At 36.2% G+C, this 23,576-nt stretch overlaps 1 protein-coding gene across 2 annotated transcripts in view; it reads right to left on the bottom strand.

The window, feature by feature from the left end:
• Nucleotides 1-417: 417 nt before the first annotated feature.
• The window catches only part of GPSM2 (G protein signaling modulator 2), a 44,917-nt gene continuing 21,758 nt past the window's right edge, over nt 418-23,576 (bottom strand). For both annotated transcript variants that reach the window (XM_012751637.3, XM_012751643.3), the window contains 8 exons: nt 21,964-22,119; nt 20,568-20,676; nt 19,213-19,342; nt 15,137-15,207; nt 12,266-12,442; nt 9,331-9,490; nt 8,154-8,371; nt 418-1,537 (listed from right to left, as the gene is read on the bottom strand). In XM_012751637.3, the coding sequence (XP_012607091.2) occupies nt 1,295-1,537; nt 8,154-8,371; nt 9,331-9,490; nt 12,266-12,442; nt 15,137-15,207; nt 19,213-19,342; nt 20,568-20,676; nt 21,964-22,119 (1,264 nt within the window). In that variant the 3' untranslated portion in view covers nt 418-1,294. The remainder of the gene's footprint in view (nt 1,538-8,153; nt 8,372-9,330; nt 9,491-12,265; nt 12,443-15,136; nt 15,208-19,212; nt 19,343-20,567; nt 20,677-21,963; nt 22,120-23,576) is intronic.

The following is a 23,576-nucleotide window of genomic DNA, read 5'->3' as shown; positions in this document are numbered from 1 at the left end:
AAATCACCTGAATGACTTTTTGAAAGACCAGGGGCCCAGAACCTCAGATCCCCTCCCAGCTGTGCAGAATCAGAAGCAACCAGATTTTAATGAGTTGCCAACTTGTTCCAGGCGTGGCAATTTGCATTGTGTGATTCAGTCTTAATCCAGGCCCTGCTCTGTCCCATCCTTGTCTGTCTTTTGCCACAGTTTATCATCTCCTATCATCCACTTGTAAACTGCCTTCAGTATTTGGGATAAGGAGGGCAAAGCTTAATGACAGCTAAGGTCCTAATTTTTGTGAGTTTTCAATTTATATGGCCTGGGTTCTTAAAATAAACACATGGATTTTTTTTGTGTGGGTTTTTTTAACATTAGGTCCTATAAAAATTTGTTTTACAGTAGTATGCAACAGAAGAGACCATTTTAAAACAAATAGCCCAAACTGCTAAAAGAATTTTATTTCTTAAGAGTTTCTTTTATACAGTTTTGGCTTTAAAATATATTGAAAATAGATTTTCAGAGAAAAATCTAAATTTTTAGTAAGACTATTTTATGTAAATTTTTTACATTGGTCAAGTACATTATTTTTACTAAACAGCATAATTTCCCACTATATTCATGGTTAAGTATTAAAACTATTGTCAAGATTTTAAAAAAATAGCAAGAGGATTAAATCCTACTTTAGGATTCATTTAATTTCCTACTTTACAAACACCAGGTAAAGAAATCTACCAAGTTGCCAAAGAACACATCCCAAGCAGCAATCTCAGAAGATGATGAAGCACCTTACAGGACACTTGCACCCTGAAACAAGCGAGTGCCCAGAGAAATATTAATTCTTAAATGCTATACTACTGAAGGTTAAATATTTACATCATTCTAAAAACATTTTAAGTTGTATTATAGTGCTATAAATTCTTTTAAGGAAAAAAATAGATTGAGTTTCCCTGCAGTGTGGAAATAAGGTCTTGTCTTTAAAAATATCCATAGTGGTTGGGAGCAGTGGCTTGTGCTTGTAATCCCAGCACTTCGGGACGCTGAGGTGGGAGGATTGTTTGAGGCCAGGAGTTCAAGACTAGCATGGGCAGCATAGCAACACCCCGCTTCTATTAAAAAAAAAAAATTAGCCAAGTGTGGTGGTACACACTTGTAGTCCTAGCTGAGGCAGGAGGATTGTGTGAACCCAAGAGTCTGAGGCTGCATGAACTACTATAACTACCACTATACTCCAGCCTGGGTGACAGAGCAAGACTTCATCTAAAAAACAAATATATATATATATACACACACACATATATATACACACACATAGTTAACTAGTGGTTTGCTGATTTTTCCCTAAATTTTTAAATTCCAACAAAGCATTGCTTTGCAAAAGGTCCTTTAGTCCAAACTCAGTGTCTCTGTTTTGATCTCTTTGTAAAAGAACTCTCTGTTCATCCATTCTTTTCGCCTGAGAGCGTAGAATAAGGCTAAAAAAGTCTTCATCTGGTACTGTTGGACCCTTTGTGGCAGCAGGTGGCGGAGCACATCTTTGATCATCTAATCTGGATCCCTAAAAAAATTATGAGAAAGAGATTAAAATACAAATACTGCAGGGGAGGAAAGCACCAAGTTAAGTTATGTCTGTCAGTTATAACAAGAAATTGTAGTTGTAAACATTTTTTTTGCCTCTTCTCAGAAATCATACCTGAAATCTTGCAAAATTTTTTCTTTAAAATGACTTTTATAATTAAAATATAGTATTATGTAGAAGTATAGCTATAGCTTCATGGGTTTAGTTAAGTATATTGTCATCCTATTTTAATTAAAATTGGTCACATGGAATAATCTTAGGATGAATTAAAATACAAGGTCAATCGTATCCAAGTATGACAGTTCAAGGTTATAATCTTACCATAATAGGCATTAACAATATAACTTAATAAATCTTAAGAAATATAATGTTTTTGGGTTTGAGTCAGAGTCTTGCTCTGTTGCCCGGGCTAGAGTGCCGTGGCGTCAGCCTAGCTCACAGCAACCTCAAACTCTTGGGCTCAAGTGATCCTCCTGCCTCAGCCTCCCAAGTAGCTGGGACTACAGGCATGCGCCACTATGCCCGGCTAATTTTTTTCTATATGTTTTTGTCCAATTAATTTCTATTTTTAGTAGAGACAGGGTCTCGCTCTTGCTCAGGCTGGTCTCGAACTCCTGACCTTGAGCAATCCACCCGACTAGGCCTCCCAGAGTGCTAGAATTACAGGCAAAGCAATATATTAAAAAAATCTGAAGTACTACCTTAAAAAATCCTGTCTTAGGCCAGAGTGTCCCAAACTATAACCTAACGCCTGCTTTTGTAAATGAATTTTCATTTTCATTTCATCATCAAAACATTTGTTTATGTACTATGTCGCTGCTCTCCTACTACAACTGCAGAGTTGAACAGTTCAAACAGACCATATGGCCTGCAAAGCCTAAAATATTTTCTGTCTGGCCCTTTACAGAAAAAGTTTGCCTACCTGTCTTAGTTAAATCTTTAAATCTATTAAGGAAATAGCCTAGACTGAATTTTTCTTTCAAGTTCTAATCTTAAGATTCTTACATTAGAAGTGCATCAGAAATGTCATCAAATAAAAAATACTCTTAGAAGTCTACAGTATAGTTTCTGGTATTATATAGCTCAAGAATAAGAGTGGAAATGTGATAGCTGATACTTGAGTATCCACTACATTGCTAGGGACTATGCCTTAACTAACATCTAAACCCACAACCCTGTGAGGATGCAATTATTTACTGGCCTCCTAGTCAGTGCAATCTCCACCCTCTGCACATCTCTGGCTCACTCTTTATCATTTGTCCTGTCATAGTTGACCATTTCGATGTCCTGCAATTAACCCAACGGTTAAACACTTCAGTTCTAGACTTCCTCTGATTTAGTGTTCTCATCCTTCGTTTCTGCCTTACCCATTTGGCTCCCATGGTCATATGCCAGACTCTATCTTGCTTGGAGAAATGTCTACTCTGGTTCTTTGCTCATTTTTGAATCAGATTGATTTTTGTTGTTGAGTTTTAGGAGTTCTCTATATAGTGTGGATATTAATTCTTTATCAGATGTGATTTCAAAATATTTTCTGTGTGTTGCCTTTTTACTGTTGATAATGTCCTTTGATGTACAAGTTTTAAATTTTGATGACATTCAATTTGTCTATTTTTTGTTGTTCCCTGCTCCTTTGGTGTCATAACCAAGAAATCACTGCCAAACTCAGTGCTATGTCACTTTCCCTCTCCTGAGTTTTAGTTCTGATGCGTAGGTCTTTGATCTACTTTGAATTAGTTTTGTATAAGGTGTATGTGGTAAGGATCCAACTTCATTCTTTCTGAATATGGCTTCCTAGTTTTCCCAGGACCATTTGTTGATAAAACTGACCTTCCCCATGAATGGTCTTGGCATTATTGAAAATCATGTGACCATATATGCAAGGATTTATTCCTGGGTTCTCTATTCGATTACATTGGTCTATATGTCTGTCTTTACACCAGTTTTGATTAGTAGCTTTATAATAACTTTTGAAATCTGGAAGTGTGAGTCTTAAAATTTTGTTCTTCTTAAGATTGTTTTGGATACTTGGAGTCCTTTGAGATTCTTTATGAATTTTAAGATGGATTTTCTATTTCTGTGAGGGGAAAAATGCCTTTGGGAATCTTTATAAGGATTGTATTGAATCTGTAGATGACTTTGGGTAGTACTGAAATTTTAACAATATTAAGTCTTTAAATCTTGGGATGTAAATCATGAGATGAAATCTTTCCATTTGTTTTCCTTTATCTCTTTCGCCCCTTGTTAACTTAATTCCTATTTTAAATGGAATTTTTTTCTTAATTTCCTTTTCCAATTATTCATTGTTAGTGTATAAAAACACAACTGGTTTTTGTTTTGATTTTTTATCCTGCTACTTTGTTGAATTCGTTGATTACCTCTAACATTTTTTTGTGGAATCTTTAGAATTTTCTACATATCATATCACTTACAAACAGATGTTTTATTTCCTCTTTTCCAATTTGAATGCCTTTTTTCCCCCTTTCTTGCCTAATTGCTCTGGCTGGAACTTCCAGTATTATGTTGAATAGAAGTGGCAAAAGTATGCATTCTTGTTCCCAATCTTAGAGGAAAGCTTTCAGTCTTTCACCATTTAGTATGATGTTGGCTGTGCATTTTTCATATATGGCTTTTGTTACATTCTGGGAGTTTCCTACTGTTCCTACTAGAAGTGTTTTTATCATGAAAGCGTGTTGAATTTTGTCAGATGTTTTTTCTGTATCAGTTGGGATGATCATGTATTTTCCCCCCTTTTCTATTAATGTGGTGTTCCATTGATTTTCATATGCTGAATGCTCCTTGCATTCTAAGAATAAATCCCACTTAGTCATGGTGTAGAATCCTTCTGATGTGCTGCTGAATTTGGACTGTAGTATTTTGTTGATTATTTTTACAGCCATACTCATAAAGGATATTAGTATGTACTTTGAGTTAGGAAGTGTTCCCTCCTCTTCAATTTTTATAAGAGTTTGAGAAGTATTGGTATTCTTTAAATATTTGCTAGAATTCACCAGCTATTGGGTCCAAGGCTTTTCTTTATCAAGAATTTTTTGATTACTGATGCAATCTCTTTACTAGTTATGGGTATATTTTCTATTTCTTCATAGTACATTTTTTATTTCTGGTATATAATTTGAGTCTTTTCTCTTTGAAGAATGACTTTTGGCTTCATTAATTTTCTCCATTGTTTTCCTGTTCTCTGTTTTATTGATCTGTGCTTTAATCCTTATTATTTTTTTCCTTTTGGTAGTTTTGGGTTTCATTTTGTCTTTCTTTTACTAGTTCCTTAAGTTATAAAGTTAGGTTGACTTGTCATTTTTTTTTTTAAAGCAAGCATTTATAGGTATAAATTTCCCTCTTGACACTGCGTTCACTGTAAGTTTTAGTATGCCATGTTTTTGTTTTCATTTGTCTCTAAGTATTTTCTAATTTCCATTGTGATTTCTTCTTTGACTGATGGGGTTTAAGAGTTTTATCGTTTAATTGCCACAAACTTGTGAATTTTCCAGTCTTCCTTCTGTTATTTCTGCTCATTTCATCCCATGTGGTCAGAGAAGGTACTTCATATGATAATCTTTTTAAATCTGAGACTTAATCTGTGGCCTGACATATAGTCTTATCCTGAAAATGTTCCATGTGTACTTAAGAAAAATGAGCATGCTGTTGTTGGGTAGTGTGTTCTATATGTGCCTGTTAAATATAGTTGATTTATTGTGGTGTTTGAGTCCATATCTTCTGTCTGGTCCTATCCATTACTGAGCGTGAAATATTATATTCTCTAATAATTATTGTCAACTTTCCATTTTTCCCTCCAGTGTTGTGAATTTTTGCTTCATATATTTTGGTGGTTTGCTATTAGGTATGTATCTTTTTTTTTTTTTTTTTTTTATTGAGATAGAGTCTCGCTTTGTTGCCCAGGCTAGAGTGAGTGCCATGGCATCAGCCTAGCTCACGGCAACCTCAAACTCCTGGGCTCAAGCAATCCTCCTGCCTCAGCCTCCCAAGTAGCTGGGACTACAGGCATGCACCACCATGCTCGGCTAATTTTTTTTTTTATGTATATATATTAGTTGGCCAATTAATTTCTTTCTATTTTTACAGTAGAGACAGGGTCTCGCTCAGGCTGGTTTTGAACTCCTGACCTTGAGCAATCCGCCCGCCTCAGCCTCCCAGAGTGCTAGGATTACAGGTGTGAGCCACCGCGCCCGGCCAGGTATGTATCTTTAGTATTTCCTAATCCACTGGGACCACTACTACTATTTACTTTCATACCTTTTGTTTTCTTACTTCCCCTCTTAGAGCCTAGATTCCAAATTCCATTATTAAAATCACTTCCTGGCATATATCCCACATCCCATACTCCTAGAAAAATACCAGTTTGATTTAAATTCATCTTTCTGCCTCAAGCAGCTGGTTATGACAGGTCAGGCTGCAATGCCTGCAGAGCGAGTGTAGAGTCCCAGGCCTCTGACCTTTCCTATGTTGTGTATGTCTCCCTGCAGATCCCTTCCTTCCTGCCCCATGAATTGCCCCTTCCGTTTCACTCTGAAGTCCCCTGCGGCTTCTTTGGAGCTTTACAGTGTTCTTTCCAAGAGAACCCATCTGTAGATAGGCATCCACTTGCAACTTTCGATCCTCTCCTTCAGAGTGGCAGGTGTGGTTTGCTTCTAGTCCACCATCTGCCCTCACCGACAGTTACCTCTGAGTAGCTTCTAAACTTGTGTCATAGTTGACTTTGGCAACTTCTAATTCTGCAACTTCTTATGGCAGAAGGGCAGAGCCTGGGCAGCATCAGGAACCAGAAGCCATGAAGCACAGCTTCAGCAACAGGATCTGCTCTAGCTGGCACCTGCCTGTGGCCGTTGGAGTACGTAACTAGTAGATTTTGAAATGTTCAGAGCTTAGTCTCGGACCTATTTCTGTGCTACTCTTTAGATAATCTCTTCCCAGGGCTTTCATACCAACTATATACTGATGACTCTCAAAATTTACTTTATTCTTTGGGCCCTAGATTTTACATCAAATTGCCTATTCAACGTCTCTACTTCAGGATGGGTGTGGTGGCTCACACCTGTAATCTCAGCACTTTGAGAGGTCAAGGATGAAGGATCACTTGAGTCCAAGAGTTTGAGACCAGCCTGGACAACATAATGAGATGCCATCTCTACAAAAAAATTTAAAAATACCAGGGCCTGGTTGCAAGCACCTTTAGTCTTAGCTACTTGGGAGGCAGGAGGAGCACCTTGCTTGAGGCCAGGTGTTGGAGGCTGCAGTGAGCTGTGAAGGAAAACTCAACTTCATTGTTTAATTGAATATACCAAATTTAATACATCTAAAACACAACCCTTGCTTTTTCTTCTCAAACTTACTTCTCTGGTTATCTCCATTTCAGTAAATGGAACCATTCATTGCCCTAGTTATTCAAGCAAAAAAGGTGTAAGCCATCCCTATCTTTCCCTGATACCCTCCCTCTAATATGTAACTGATATAATAACATATTCCTATTCCAACTACTTACTACTACTACCCATACCCTAGTCCAAGTCTTTTTGTTTTGTTTTGTTTTTTTAAGGCATAAGATATTGTTCTGTTGCCCAGGTTAGAGTGCACTGGAGTGATCATAGCTCACTGTAACCTTTAACACCTGGCCTCAAGCAATCCTCCTGCCTCAGCCTCCTGAGTAGCTGGGACTACTGGTGTACACCACTATGCCCAGCTAGTTTTCTTATTTTTTGTAGACATAAGGTGTCAACTCTGTTGCTCAGGCTGGTCTCCAAGTGATCCTCCTACCTCAGCTTACCAAAGTGCTGGGATTACAGGCATGAGCCACCACATCCAGCCAAGTCACCAATATCTTTTGCCTACATTACACACCAACTTCCTAGCTAGTTTTTATAATAAATCCTTGCCACTCTACATTCTTCCATCAGTAGCCAGGATGATCTTTCACAGGGCCCTCTAGTATCTTCCTAACACATTTAGAACACAAGACTACATCATGGCCTACAAGATGATCTAGGCCCTGATTACTTCTCTGTCCTTTGTACTACTCTCCCCTTCCCCTTATTCATTCCATGCCAGTCACACTCGCCATTCCTTGAACCTGTTAAGCTTTTATATGCAAGAGGAGACTTGTCTCTGCATGGAAAGCTCTTTCCCTAAGTACTCACAGGGCTGTTTTACTTTATTCAGGTTTCTGTTCAAATGGTAATCCAGAAAGATCTTCTCCAACCACCCTAACTAAAACATATACTCCCCAAGCCACCACTACCCCTAGTTACCTACTACCTCTTCATCCTCTTCTAACTTTCTTCATAGCAAGTCTGACTACCTGACGTACGTACACACAACCTCTCTATATACACCTGTTCACTGTCTCTCCTACTGAAAGGAAGGATCTTTTAAAAAGCGAGTGTATCCTCAATGCCTAGAATAGTACTTGGAATGTAACCAGTGTTCAGTAATTTTTTTACTGAACGACAAATAGTAACTCCCTAATCCAAAATGAGGCCTTCCTGAATGAGAATCATAACACTGTCAATGCTCTCAATGGCATCTGAACTATATAAAGAATGAAAAAAATATGCAGACATACTTGACACTTTATAAGGATGTCAAAGAAGTCTTCATCAGGCTCTTTCTTGTCATTAGTCATTAGGTGGCTAAGTACTGACTGATTGTTGTTTTGTGTTAGACGAAGCCCTGGCAAATTATTGAAACTGGCCCTCTGGTCATCCAGACGGCGGCTCTGTGAGCTGGCAAGAAGATCTAAAAACTCATCCGTGTTGGGGGATACCACAGAAACAGATGGTGCTATGAAAAGAAGAAAAAACCCAAAATGTTACAAAAATATTCAAGCATATTTGTTATATACATATTCTTTTTGGCCTTGCCAGTGCCAGCAACCACCCTGCCCTCCTGCTTCAGGCTGTCACTGATGGGTTGTGGCTAGATGGATGTGGTTTTTATTGATAGGGAGAGAAGAATGAACCCCAGGGTACTTTTCAAATGACCCACTAGGAGGTTATTCAGATTTGAGTTCATTTCCCTTTATCTAATGCTCACCCAAAATGTAACTATAAGATATGGGGCTAGATTTCAGAAGGTGAATAAACTGTTTTTCTTTCATAATTTCTCAGACCAGGATGAATGTGACAGTGTTTTTTATTCCATGGACAAAAATCATTTAGTAAACTAAGAGTGGTGTTGCTGGCTAGTCTTGGTCTGTGGTACAAGAAGTCTTATAGTAGCTGAAATAGGAAAATTTAAGTAATCTATTTTAGACCTTTCTAACTCAGGCAGGCTTCAGCCTTAGCCATAAGTTTCCCTTCAGTCTGTCTTTGCTTTGCTTTTTTAATCCAGATATGGAGTATTTAAAGTCAGATTATTTATTTTTTAGACATGGGGTCTCACTGTGTTGCCCACACTCTGGAGCACAGTGGCTATTCACAATCACGATCGTAAGCACACTATAGCCTCAAACTCCTGGCCTCAAGCAGTGCTCTTGCCCCAGCCTCCCACATAGCTGAGATTACAGGCAACCACCACTACACCTGCCTCAAAGTCATATTTTTCCCAAACCCAAAGATACTACAGATATAGTTAGTAGGAATCACACTGGGCCAAAAATACAGACATACTTAAGGGAACTGGAAAAAACCTTGTTTTGAACTGTACAAATACCAGCATTTCAAATATACCTGGATTCAGGATCATTCACTGTATCTCCTACGATGGGAACTAAATAAAAGGATATCAAAGAGAAGACTTACTTTTTAGCATCATTTTGGGAGGAGTAGAAGAAGTTGCTGTTGAAGCTGTATGGCAGTTCTTTTCTTGTAAGTAACATCTCTGATCATCCATCCTATTGCTTTGAAATCGGCTTAACAGGTCAAAGAACCCTTCATCTCCAATAGTATCTGCACTGATTTTCTAAAATATTGAGAGAAAATCTAGTATACTTACATATTTCAGCATTATCCTTAGATCATTAAGAAACGTCATGATGTTCTCAAATGCAAAGGGTAAAGGATGAAGATTAAAAATAAAAATTGACCTTTGAAAAAGAAAATTCTTTTTCAAAAAGAATACAAGATGGCAATATTGGTAATAAAATGTTATTTCAATCCAACTAACAAAAAGCATTTCTAGTCATTTTAGTGGGTTTTTTTTTTTTAAAGCAAGTATAAGGTGAAATGTATCTAAGTAGGGAGCAAGATAGGATGATAGAGCAAGAGCAAGATACATATGCCACAGATAACGACCTAACCCCTTGTTATAGCAAAAGAGCTAGTTTAGTTTTTAATTCTTGTATTTCTAAGGCTAAAGAGACATACCTCAAACTTAGAATTGCTACAGATACTGAATAAACTACGCAAATATTGGTGATATAGGCCTGTACGTCAGGCTCAAAGTTTTGTTCTAAGAGTCTGCAACAGATTTTAAGCAAACTAATCTTTGTAAAAATTGTTAAAGTAAGAAAGTGTATTTTCCTAGCATAGTGATTTCCATGGTTGTCTTATTATTTTTAAAGCTTTGAAGACCCTGAAAAAATATAAACTTCAAATAAATGACTCTTTGTGGGGAGAAAGAGTCCCCACAAAGGGGACTTTGTGGGGAGAAGGCTTCAAAAGCAAAATGATGAACACAATATTTAATACAAGCAATTATTTTTAAGTGTTTCATTATGTTAAGTAATATTATTAGAGGCACATATGTAAAAAATGTTTTGGGCTTGAGTAGGGAGGGAATAACTAATTCTTAGGGGAAATAGGGAAAATCTCACAGGATGTGTTTGTGTTGGCTCTTTGAGTAGGCATTTGCAGGTTAGAGATGTTTCATGCTGATTAATATGCAATCCCAAAGGTCTATAGTATTCAGGGAATAATGAACTGAAGCTCAGGGATAGAGAGAAGAAACCACCAAAATAAGGGCACCTTTGTATGCAGTACTAACAAGCATAGACTTTATCCTATGTGAAATAAGAGGAGCACTGGCAATAGTTTATTTTAAGCAATTTTGTATAGACTCTTGCCCATCTAGTGGATTGGAGGGGTAAGAATGAAGGCAGGGAGATCAGTTCAGATGCTTATTCTAAACGTCTGGGTAAGAGATTAGTAGTAGAATAAGACATGACAGCAGAGATTTAAAAGCGGGGAGGGGTGTGGGAGCAAATCTGAGGGACACAGTGATTGGATACAGTTAGTGAGAGGGAATCTAGAATGACACCCAAGTTTCTAGTTTGGGGTCAGAGTACATGGCATTCCTTTAACTGGGAGAGGAAAACAGAAGTGGTTGAGAGAGTACAGTTTTTAATATGTTGAATTTTAGGTTTGGGAAGCTACAGTCAAATGCATTAATCACCCACAAAAGACTTTTTCACAGGGGCAAAAAAGCCTGCAATTCAAAATTCTGAACATTGAAACAGTATGGCTCCAAAAATATGGACATTTGCAGGTGAGCTAAGTAAGCTTAGTTAAGACCCCAAACCTTGAACAAAGGTATGCCTTTCTTGAATTCCAGTTCTGCTCTGTATCTACAAAAATATTCCTAAACCATTTAGATATATCCCACAGTTTTCCCTTTTGTTAGTCATATATAGCCCAGAAAAGCTGCATAAGAAACCACTGATTAAAATTGAGGCAAAAGATGCTACAAAGGTGTAGATATAAATGGAATGATGACAACAGAAGTCTTTTTTGAGACAGGGTCTTGCTCTATTCCCTGGGCTAGAGAGCAGTGACATCATCATCTCAGCTCACTGCAACCTCCAACTTCCTGACTCAATCAATCCTTCTCCCTCAGCCTCCCAAGTAAGCTGGGACTACAGGCATGTGCCACCATGCCCAACTAATTTTTTCTATATATTTTTAGTTATCCAGCTAGTTTTTTCTAGTTTTTGTAGAGACGGGGTCTTGCTCTTGCTCAGGCTGGTCATGAACTCCTGAGCTCAAATGATCCACCTGCCTTGGCTCTCCCAGAGTGCTAGGATTACAGGCGTGAGCCACCACACCCAGCCCTAAGTTAGTATTTAAAAACCTTTGAACATCTGAATTTAATTTGTTCTGATTTCTAAGCTGAGTGGAAGGAGACACTGCAGGGAAATAACTGGTAGTACTTTTGAAAACAATAGTGACTCAAATAATTACTGACCAACACAAGGGAGCAATTTATGAATGGAGTAATTGTTTCTATAATAGTTTTGAAGAAGATAGAAAAGACAGGGAAATATGGACAAGTTCTTTGAATAACAAAGATATTTTATATTAAATGTCTAATTTCAGTTACCAAAAATTCTGTATTAATACAAGAAAACCAAAATGTAGGTACTCAAAACACAATGCTCAGCCGGGCGCTGTGGCTCACGCCTGTAATCCTAGCTCTTGGGAGGCCGAGGCGGGCGGATTGCTCAAGGTCAGGAGTTCAAAACCAGCCTGAGCAAGAGCGAGACCCCGTCTCTACTATAAATAGAAAGAAATTAATTGGCCAACTGATATATATATAAAAAAATTAGCTGGGCATGGTGGCGCATGCCTGTAGTCCCAGCTACTCGGGAGGCTGAGGCAGGAGGATCGCTTGAGCCCAGGAGTTTGAGGTTGCTGTGAGCTAGGCTGACGCCACGGCACTCACTCTAGCCTGGACAACAAAGTGAGACTCTGTCTCAAAAAAAAAAAAAAACACAATGCTCAATATTTATTTTAAACATACCCTCTGAGAATTTGGAATTCGGTGGTCAATAGAATTACTGGCATCTTGGAGAACTTTAGTGGAGGAATTAGCTTTGTATTTTTTCCCCTTCAGTCTGTTGACAAAGAGTAGCTTTGCAGAAGGTTTGGCAATAAGAGGTTTTTGTTTAGCAAGAATTTCACTGTTCCAGTTCTGTACCTACAAAATAATAAATGGAAAGGTAAAAAAAAAAACAAAACCCAGCTCTCTTCTGGTTTCCCATAATATTAACCTAATATCTTCACTCATTTACTATTGAGAGAGTTTTAGATCTCTTAATAAATCCCTTTTTTCAGTATATTGCACTATTTTCAAGAGCTTGTACTAAATGCATACTGTGGATTTCTCATTATCAAAACATTAAAATGGTGGTCTTTAAGAACCTGAGAATAAGAAAACAAGGTTTGCCAAAACTCTGTAAAAATAAAATTTGAATGGTCAGAGAAGGAGCCAAAGATTTGTTGTGGATGGATATGAGTTACTTAAAAATCTGTTATGGCTGATAAAAACTGTACTGTTTTCACTAATACCACACTAAATTCTCAATAGGCAAACCCATGACAACCTATAAATAACAGACTCAAAATAACAAATATTTATTGAGCACAAAGGAAAAATACACAGTATTTATAATAGCTCTGTGACATTGGCAGCTTTAACTTTCAGTCTTAAATGTTTGCAAATAACTCTAAAGGTTCATGCTACATAATGATAGTTTTAGTGAGATATCTTTTTTTCATAGATAAAATTCACATACAATCAAATGCCAGACTTTCAGTATATGGTTGGAAGCCACATAATCCCTATTCCAATCAATATAAAAAAACATTTCCTTTTCTGCCATTAATTTACAATGATAAGAAAACAAACAAACAAAAAAACATTTCCATCAAGCCAGAAAAGTCCCTCTTGAGGCACAAATTGGAATAATCCCAGCCCTCAGGCTAATGTACAGGGGAGTGAGACGTGTAGCTAGTAAGTGAACAAAGCTATCTATTCCTTTTCACCCATAGGTTATAAAATAAAATTATTTGCTAGTGTGGATTTTGTGGTCTACTCTTTAGAGAAAAAGAAAATGGCCTTTGATGTGAGAACATAAAACTGCACCTAAAACCCAAGCAGAAATGAGAACAATTAAAAACATTTCCTATATAGTTATTTGAACTTCTCAACAACACTGAAAACAAGGCACAGAGTGGAGCAATGTCTTAAAAATTATGAAACAGAATTATTTTCAACCAAGAATTCTACAGTCAACAAAATGACCAATGAATTACAAGAGTAGGAAAAACATTTTCAGATATCCAAGTTCAGGCATCCAAGTCTCAAAAGTTCCCTCCCACTGCACTCTCTCTCCCAGGAAGCATCTTAGCATCTTAACACAGAAGTCTCCCTTTTTCCTTGTGTTTACTTCTTTACTTTGTTGACAAGAATAGTGAAATAATGAATTCTCTGGGCAACTTTATTACTAATATAAGGAAAAGAAACACAAAAAACTAACTCCACTCAAACATTTTAAATTAGATAAATTTTTATCATCACTTGGTTCTTAGAGAATTACAAGGTTGAATCTGGTGAGCTTCTTATAGAACTTACTGTTAGTACCACTATAGAGGTAGGCAGAAAATAGCAAATTAAGCTTGCTACTTAGGAGTTGTTCCTATAAGAAGAAAAAAAGAACTGAAATTACCTTAAAAAGCTTTTTTAAAAAAATAATTTGTGGATTTAACAGACTTATATTTGAGAACCACTGGCAAGATCAGAGCTGGATATTTTGGGGAAATCACAAAGTCCTTTAGAAGTTACCAGAGTTTTTAAACAACTCTGAATTATGGTATCTTGGATATGAGTCCAAGACAATTAGATGTTGGTCTTTTGAAGACTATTCACACTAAAAGTGTCACTCTTCAAAAGTCATAAGTTATTTGACAGGGCAGAAGAATATGAAAAGGTATAATAATGATAGGGCAAAAGAACATGGGAAGATTTTCTTGATATATTCCTACATATATATTATCTATAACATTGGTATGAAAATGCCAGAGAATAAATGCCAAAATATTAATTGTAGTTACCATCAGGAGGTAGGGTTACGATTATTTTAATTTCCTTGCTGGAATTTTCTACAGTTGCTATAATGAACATGTTTTATAAAAAGTACTTTTAAAAATACACCACAAAAGACTGACGGACTATTTTAACAATGTAAAATTAAGTTAAATGGAGGTAGAAAAAAGTAGCTTTGATTTGTTCTTCAGAAATTTTTTTCCAGTTATAAAGTCCCTACTCTGTTACTCTCATTCCCCTAAAAAAAAGCATGCTTCTTGAATGCAAGGTACTTTGTCAGTTAAAAATATATCCTTTTCTAAAATGTAGCTAGAAAAACAACTTTCCTCTTAATCATAAATTTCATTAATCTTGGCAAAAATGTTGCTATGTAGTTGAAAAAAAAAGGTTCCTGTCCCTTTTTTGATCTAATTTTAATTTTAATAAAACATAATACATTTACATGGGAAAATATTCAAACAGTTTAAACTGGTATATAAAGTATTTCTAGCCTAACTCAGACAGCCAGTCCTCTTCCCAGAAGCAATAACTGTTAGCAAGTTTCCTACATATTCTCCCCAGAAATGTTTTATGAATCTACAAAGGATATATACATAGGTATCTTTCTTAAAAAAATGGCAGCATACGCTACACATTCTTTTTCATTGCACTTTTTCTGACTCTTTTTAAAGGCAAATTTTTAAGTTATACCCATATAGGAAAAGACTCATTTAAATTATTTCATTTAAATTAAATATTACTATAATGTTTTAACAGTTCATGAAATTTAAAACAAAAACTGCCAACCTTTTCTGGTGTTAATTTCATAAGTTCCATATTTTCCATACTGTGTCGGCGTCCCAACTTGGGGCGTGCACCTTTGTAATAAAAAATTCAAACCAGAGAGCCCTTAAGAGTACAAATTTAGCATCAATACATTATTCAATTCTAAAGCCTGACAAACAAACCCTATTAAAGGAGGAAACATGTACAAACATTTATTCTTTTAAAAATAACAATTTTCCATATCAGCTACATAAAAGTAGAATACACTCCCTTTAAAATGCTTTGATGTAAGGAAGTTACATTTTGACTGGAAACTAACACTGGTTTCTAACATCACCCCTTAATTTAGAAAAGGCATTTTAAATTAACTGGTTTTATACTATCCACACAGTCTCAAAAAACCCCAAACAAACTGTACAGTGGTTTACACAAGTAAAAACATAAGGAAAAGGCCTTTAACTTTGAGAAAAGACTCAAAATAGCATCCTCAGTACTATATTGTTACTACTTTCTAAGTTACCCCTTTCTGTTTTAAGATCTCATTAGATGATTTACTACTGGTCAGGAAACAAGTTAAATAAAAAGGTCCTCAATTTTTTCAATAAAGTTATGAAATATAGATAATTTCCATATCCATTTAATCTTTTAAAAAATTAAGCAATATTTTTGGCCAGACACGATGGCTCATGCCTATAATACTAGTACTCTGGGGGGCTGAGGTAGGAGGATCGCTAGAGCTCAGGGGTTCAAGACCAACCTAAGCAAGAGTAAGACCCCATCTCTACTAAAAACAGAAAAACCAGCTGGATGTGGTGGCTTATGCCTATAGTCCTGGCTACTTGGGAGGCTGAGGCAGGAGGATCATTTGGACCCAGGAGTTTGAGGTTGGGGTGAGCTATGATGATGCTACTGCACTCTTGCCAGGGCAACAGAGTAAGACTGGGGGAAGCAGTATTTTTCAAGGCATAATGTAAGAAATACCTGATACATAATACCCAGCTTACAGCATAAAACATTACCAACGTATTAAAATTCCCCTTATATAATTCCCTTCATAACTTCTATCTTCCTCCCTGTACTTTTATATATTTACATTACATATGTATCTCTAAGCAACAAAGCATATTTGCATGTTTTGAAACATTTATAAATGGTATCATACTGTATATATTCTGCAACTTGCTTTGAACAACCTTGTGTTTGTAAGATTCATCCAAGTTGACATGTGTGGTTTAATTTATTTTCATTGCCATTTTAGGACTAGGAAATTATTCATTTAACTAGTGACAAATATTTAGGTTGCTTCCAACTTTTTCCTATTATAAGCAATACTAGAGAAATTCTTGGAAACGTCTCAGTGTACATGAGCAAGCATTTCTTACAGCTTGGATAGCAGAGGTAAATAACTGGTAGTGGAAATGCTGGATCATACAGTTGTCATATCTTCATCTTCACCAGAATGTTGCCAGATTGGTCTTCAGAGTATACCAATTTCTATACCATCAACACTGCACAGAGTTTCTGTTACCCTACATCATTTCAATATTGGTATTGGACTTTTAAATTTTTGTCCACCTTATAGGTTTTCAACAGTACTTCACTGTGGTTTTTGCTCATGAAGTTCAGTATCTTTTATATATTTATAGACTATTTTGGTACTGTTCATTTTTGCCCATTTTTAACTCATATTCTTATACATTTTGCATACAAATCTTTTTTTAATCATATGTGTGGCAAATATTTTCTTTTTTGGTTTTTTTAAATCTCTTCTTGGTTTCTTTTAATGAAATTAAGGTTTTAATTTCAATGTCAATCTTTAATGGTTTTGTTTTTTATGTCTTGAGAAATCCTCCTCTCTAAAATCAAGAAGATATTCTCCTATATTCTCTGAGGTAGGACAACACACTGATTATGGACTTCAAAGACAAACTAATTCACCTATGATATGACCTTGGGCAATTACCTCTCTGTGATTCAATTTTCTTACTTGTAAAGGACAACAATATCAACCTCATATGATAACTGCATCTTTACCTATACAGGGTTAGTACAATGCCTGGTAAGTATAATGGTAAGCATTCACCAACTGTTAGCCAGCATCATCATCATTGCTTTAAGTCTTTCATATTTAAATCCTCAATCCATCAAGAAATCATTTTTATGTGAGATATTAGTTTCTATATGTGCTGTATATTCCACTCTATTGGTCTATTTGTCTGTCTTTATGCCAATAGCACACTTATTATAAAAAGCATTTTGATTTCTTGTTCTTCATCAGAAACATTTTGGCTGTTCTCAGACCTTTTTTCTCTTACATAAATTTGTGAATGACCTTGAGAAGTTCCTCAGAAGTGTCATTTGTTTGGCAATGTGTTGAATTTACATCAATTTGGGGAGAACTTTTTTTTTTTTCTGAGACAGTCTCACTTTGTTGTCCAGGCTAGAGTGAGTGCTGTGGCATCAGCTTAGATCACAGCAACCTCAAACTCCTGGGCTCAAGCGATCCTGCTGCCTCAGCCTCCAGAGTAGCTGGGACTACAGGCATGCACCACCATGCCCTGCTAATTTTTTCTATATCTATTAGTTGGCCAATTAATTTCTTTTTTTATTTATAGTAGAGACAGGGTCTCACTCTTGCTCAGGCTGGTTTCAAACTCCTGACCTTGAGCAATCCGCCCACCTCGCCTCCCAGAGTGCTAGGATTACAGGCATGAGCCACCTCGCCCGACCTTATACTGTTCTTATCTAGTTTGGATATCAAGGTTATAGGTTCTCAGAAAGACTGATAAAGTGTTTCCACTTTCTCAGTTAGCTATAAAATTTTAGGTAAGGTGTTGTAATAAGTTTTCTTGAATGGTTGGTACATCTCACTTGTAAAAACCATCTGAGCCAGGTACTTTCCTAGTGCAAAGATTTTAAATTACTAATCTAACTTCTTTATGGTTTTAGGCATTAGTATACTATTCATATTACATTCGAACACTGGATTTTTCTATTTTTTATTCATTCAGTTTCAGAAAGTTGTTTTTCTTGAAATTTTCCATTTCTCCTAGGTTATCTAATATTTTACCACAAAATCATTCAGAATCTCTTCTTTTTACACTCGATCTTAGCCAAAAGGCCAAGAAGCAATAAAATCTTTTATCTTTTTAATCTCTGCATCTATATTATGTCCGTTTCTCTCTTATTTTGAACAGTCCTGCTGTAGATTTGTTAGTCTTTTTAAATAACCAAATTTTGTCTTTAAAAAATCCTCTCTATTGAATCTTTGTTTTAATTATACTAAATTCTGCTCTTTATTATTGCTTGCCTTCTACTTTTAGTTTATTCTACTTTTTTGGAGGAGTTAATTGGCTTTAGGAAATATTTCTGAGAAAATCAAGCAAGCAGACATCTAAAAACTAATCAATGCATTTGGTAAAATGGAGGTTTGTGGTAACCCTGAAAAGTGGTTTCAGTATCTTGGTGAGGGCAGTGCCCTACGGGAGTGGTTTGAGGAAAGAATAGAAGATGAAGAGGTAAAGACAATGAACACTGATATCTTTTCAAGTTTTGTTATAAAAGGGAACAAAGGAAAAAGTCTATAGCTAGAGGTGTCCAGGAGGACAAGTGACAGTTTTTTTTAAAACATGAGAGCTCTTACAGCACAACCTTTTTGAAATTTCAACATGGAAATCTTTTTAGCCCATCATTCAGTTGCAAAGTACACAGTCACAATTTATTATACAGCTCACACTTAAGAATTTTTCACTAAATGTTCCTGGAAGGTCTTAATCAGATGATTGGCCACTAATTTCTTTTCCTTCTTCCTTTTTTTCATATGGGTTTAGAGAAGGAAATTGGAAAGAGAAAGTTAGATTGATCACTGACGTTCAAATTCTAAATATTTATCTGTCGGTAATTTTTTTCAGACTGAGAATTTCTCAAGCTTAGGAAACGGAGGGATCTCACATAGGGCCACATATAGATGAAATTCAAAACTGTGATTGAACTTCCTATGTTATATATTCTCTGTGGAGATGGTAAACGTGTGATAAATAATTTAAATGCAAATGTTGAGGGTAAAGAAATTGGGTTTTAGAAGACCTATTACTTACCATGTAAAGTGTCATCAATTTCAATATTTTCAGACATTATGGAATTATTTGTGCTGTAGCTCAGACCAAGAACCATTTGAAGATCTGAGAGATTTAGTCGTGCTGTTAGTTCACCACTTCTATCTCCAACCTACAACCACAAGCATTTATATTTTAGTAGTATATATTTAGTAGTATTTAAAAACAAAGAATAGTGAAAATTAGGTGAAAATGGGACCCTAAAACTGGAAAAAAAATAGAGAAATGAAAATAATTGTATTAGAATTATGAGACTGTGAATGGATGAAATGAGTTTTTTCAAAGAATGCAGAAAGAAAAAGGAAGTTTCTAAAATATCATAATAGGATAGCTAATTATACCTTATTCTTTAGTTCTCTAAACATTAGATTGCTCTTATTTTCTGAGATCACATTAATAATGTAGGTTACTCTGTAACACATTAACTTGGCACCACATGAATAAAATTTCCATAGAAGATTTTATTTCCATATTATAATAATAGTTAATCACAATAGCAGCCACCACCAGACATTATGCTAGGCACTTATATACATTATCTCTAATCTTTATAATTTGCAAGGTAAATATTATTATTCCCATTTGCAGATGAGGGAAATGAGACTCAGAAAAGGTTTCCAAACCCAAATAACAAGTGGCAAAACTATAACAGAAACCAGTCTTTTATTCTAAAAACCATGTTTTTCCTTTAGTACCATACTACTACTCCATGTAGAGATGGGGGTGGAATAGGGGCATATTTTAGTAATCTCCTTCCATTCCACCATGCCCACCCTTACCTTCCTGTCTTCCTACATCAAGGCAAAGACTAAAATAACTGTGATCTATATCTCAAAATGCTTTGTGGAGTTCTTATGCCAAGAGATATATAATCAGGCCAGGCTCAGTGGCTCACGCCTGTATCCTAGCACTCTGGGAGGCCAAGTCGGGCAGATTGCTTGAGGTCAGGAGTTTGAAACTAGCCAGAGCAAGAGTGAGACCCCGTCTCTACTATAAATAGAAATTAATTGGTTAACTAATATATATAGAAAAAATTAGCTGGGCATAGTGGCACATGCCTGTAGTCCCAGCTACTCAGGAGGCTGAGGCAGTAGGATTGCTTGAGCCCAGGAGTTTGAGGTTGCTGTGAGCTAGGCTGATGCCACAGCACTCACTCTAGCCTGGGCAACAAAACAAGTCTCAAAAAAAAAAAAAAATAAAATAAAAAAAAAAGAGATATACAATTAAATTTATTTTTCAGCCATGTGAACAATCAGGAGAAATAACAGGGTTACCTCCCCATACCACTGATTTGTAAATTATAATAGCACAGATAGCAATTTTTTTTAGTTTCATACCTCTCTTGAAATTTCCAGGTGCTTTTCAGCAAAATGCATTGCTTGGTCATGATTTCCTAGAGCTGTGTATGCATTTCCTAAGCTCCAGCATGCTCTTCCTTCACCAATTCTGAAACATAATTCAAAGTTAACATGCAGTTATCTGAAAAGAGGTCTGTGTATAGAATAAAAGCTGTGTGGCAGTAATTAAAGGTATAAACAATGCTTTGTATTTATTTGGGCTTTTGTATGAAGAACATACTATCATGTTACTAGAGACAGAATACTAAACTGAGAGTCAAGTATTAAAACATGAAAAACGGGCTGGGCGTGATGGCTCACATCTATAATCCTAGCACTCTGGGAGGCCGAGGAAGGTCCTCGGCTCAAGGTCAGGAGTTCAAAACCAGCCTTAGCAAGATCGAGACCCCGTCTCTACTAAAAATAGAAAGAATTAATTGGCCAACTAAAAATATATAAAAAAAATTATCCAGGCATGGTGGCACATGCCTGTAGTTCCAGCTACTCAGGAGGCTGAGGCAGGAGGATTGCTTGAGCCCAGGAGTTTGAGGTTGCTGTGAGCTAGGCTGATGCCACGGCGCTCTAGCCCAGGCAACAAAGTGAGACTCTGTCTCAAAAAAAAAACCATGAAAAACATTCTAAAATATGTAATGAATTATAAAATAATAAAATCATCTCAGGAATAGGTCTTCTAATCCAACTACCCCATTTTCTTTCCCTGACAGCCTTACCAATTCAACTAATCATTTAGTGTGTATTTGAACAGCAAGAAGGGAGAACTCACTACCTCTTGAGGTAGTATACTTCATTTTGAACAACTATATCAAAAAGTTCTTTCTCATAGTGAGGTAAAAAAAATCTACCTTCTAAAGCAAACATCATGGACTAAAGGCTGGCAAAGATATGTTGTTTTTCGTACAGTAAAACAAAATAACTGAATTAGCCACCAACATTTAAAAATCAGAATATTTCATATAAAACTCAGTACTTCCATCTTCTCTAGAATAAACAGGAGGATACAGACATAATGGACTCTCTTTCCTGCCTGGAGACGATTATCTGGAGTTGGGTAGCAGTTGCCCTCTTTACACTGGTTATTATCTCTAAGTTCACCACAATTCCCATAGTGATGTATTCAGGTGGACTTCTGTAGATGCAGTTGAGTTTGTGACCTAGTCATTAATCTCGGTTCAAAGGCATGTGGAACCAGACTAATCTTCTATCACAAGCTAGCCCTTCAGAAAATAACATACAAAGGATTTACTGAAACAGGTAATTCAATTCCTTAGAAAGGATTTAAAAAGGAAAAAAGGAAACAAAAGGAAGACAAAGTTCTAGAGATTCAATAGTGTATCTGTATTTTACCTTAGCTATAGTAAAAGGATATATAACTTACCTATCATTTAGCTCTTGAGCAATTGCTAAGTGTTTCAAATGATAATCGATGGCCTTTTCATAGTCTTGAAGTAAAGTGTATGTGTTTCCAAGACTGTAACAAGACTGTGCTTCTACAGCTCTGTCTTTAAGCTGTCGAGCCAATAGTAGTGTCTTCCTAGGAGAAGAAAATAATTTTTATCTAATAATCACTTTTAGTTTGGGCTATAATAAAACTTTCACTTTTCCTCTCTGCTGCTTTCTGCTCCCTCTAAATTGGTTTTAGAGCCTATTATCCCATACTTTCTCCATTACTTTTAGACAAAATGAAAAGATGTTTTTGAAACAAAAAAAGCAGATTTAAACTTTTAGAATAAATTTGAGAGTCCTAACAATTAACCAAAATAAAGGAATACTGAAACATGAGATTAAATGTTTCTAACAATTGACATAATATTTTGAATATTTAAAAAAACTTTCAGGCCGGGCGCTGTGGCTCACGCCTGTAATCCTAGCTCTTGGGAGGCCGAGGCGGGCGGATTGCTCAAGGTCAGGAGTTCAAAACCAGCCTGAGCAAGAGCGAGACCCCGTCTCTACTATAAATAGAAAGAAATTAATTGGCCAACTGATATATATATAAAAAAAAAATTAGCCGGGCATGGTGGTGCATGCCTGTAGTCCCAGCTACCCGGGAGGCTGAGGCAGAAGGATCACTTGAGCCCAGGAGTTTGAGGTTGCTGTGAGCTAGGCTGACGCCACGGCACTCACTCTAGCCTGGGCAACAAAGCGAGACTCTGTCTCAAAAAAAAAAAAAAAAAAAAAAAAAACTTTCCCTGTTGTATTGGCAATAATTCAAAGGTTTTGTCCACACATCTGTTTTCAGTCATACTGTTTTACATTTTGTTAAAGTATAAAATACTTAGGTAAAATTCTTATGTATAGGCCATCAGTCACTGATTCATGAAAGATACTGAATACTACACTTTAACATTACTCAAATTCTATCTAACACTTGTGCTATTGTCAGTGAGAAGCTAGTGTAGCAGTTAAGAGCATGAATCCTGGAGCTAGACTGTCTGGGTTCAAATTCCAACTTTGCTAAATACTATTTATGTAAAATGGGGGAAATAGCTCACAGGATTTTTGTAAGGATTGGCAGAGTAGATGCTACATAAATGTCAATGCAATTGTGTTAATATTACCAGTGCTTAAACCTACAGATGATTTTGGATCCAAGAATTTAAATGACTCTCATAATTTCTGCCAAATAATAAAATTATTTCATATTATTTTACAACTATATAAAAATGACTACATGGTAATGTGATAGATTTTTTTTTAAGCAAACAAATCTGAAGTTATATATTTAATGATGATAACTTCAAAGCTGTCACCTTGGGAGGCTGCTCACTTATTTTATTCCAATGTTGCCTGTCCTTGCAAACAATTTTGAAAGACTTTTAGAATTGCCTTCAGATCCAATGGTACAGCCCTTTATGGCACACCATTATTCTTTGGTTTGTAAATGATCAGAAATCATTTGGAGCCAAATTCAATTACTAAAGTAGATTTACCAACTACTGCTTTGTATCCTGAAGGATATGGATCTATATCAGGTTAGCTTTCTTTTCTGTC

The sequence above is a fragment of the Microcebus murinus genome, chromosome 2 (assembly GCF_040939455.1).
Source record: "Microcebus murinus isolate Inina chromosome 2, M.murinus_Inina_mat1.0, whole genome shotgun sequence".
NCBI lineage: Eukaryota > Metazoa > Chordata > Mammalia > Primates > Cheirogaleidae > Microcebus > Microcebus murinus.
Note: the sequence above shows the minus strand (reverse complement) of the source record. Positions and strands in the feature narration are given on the sequence as shown.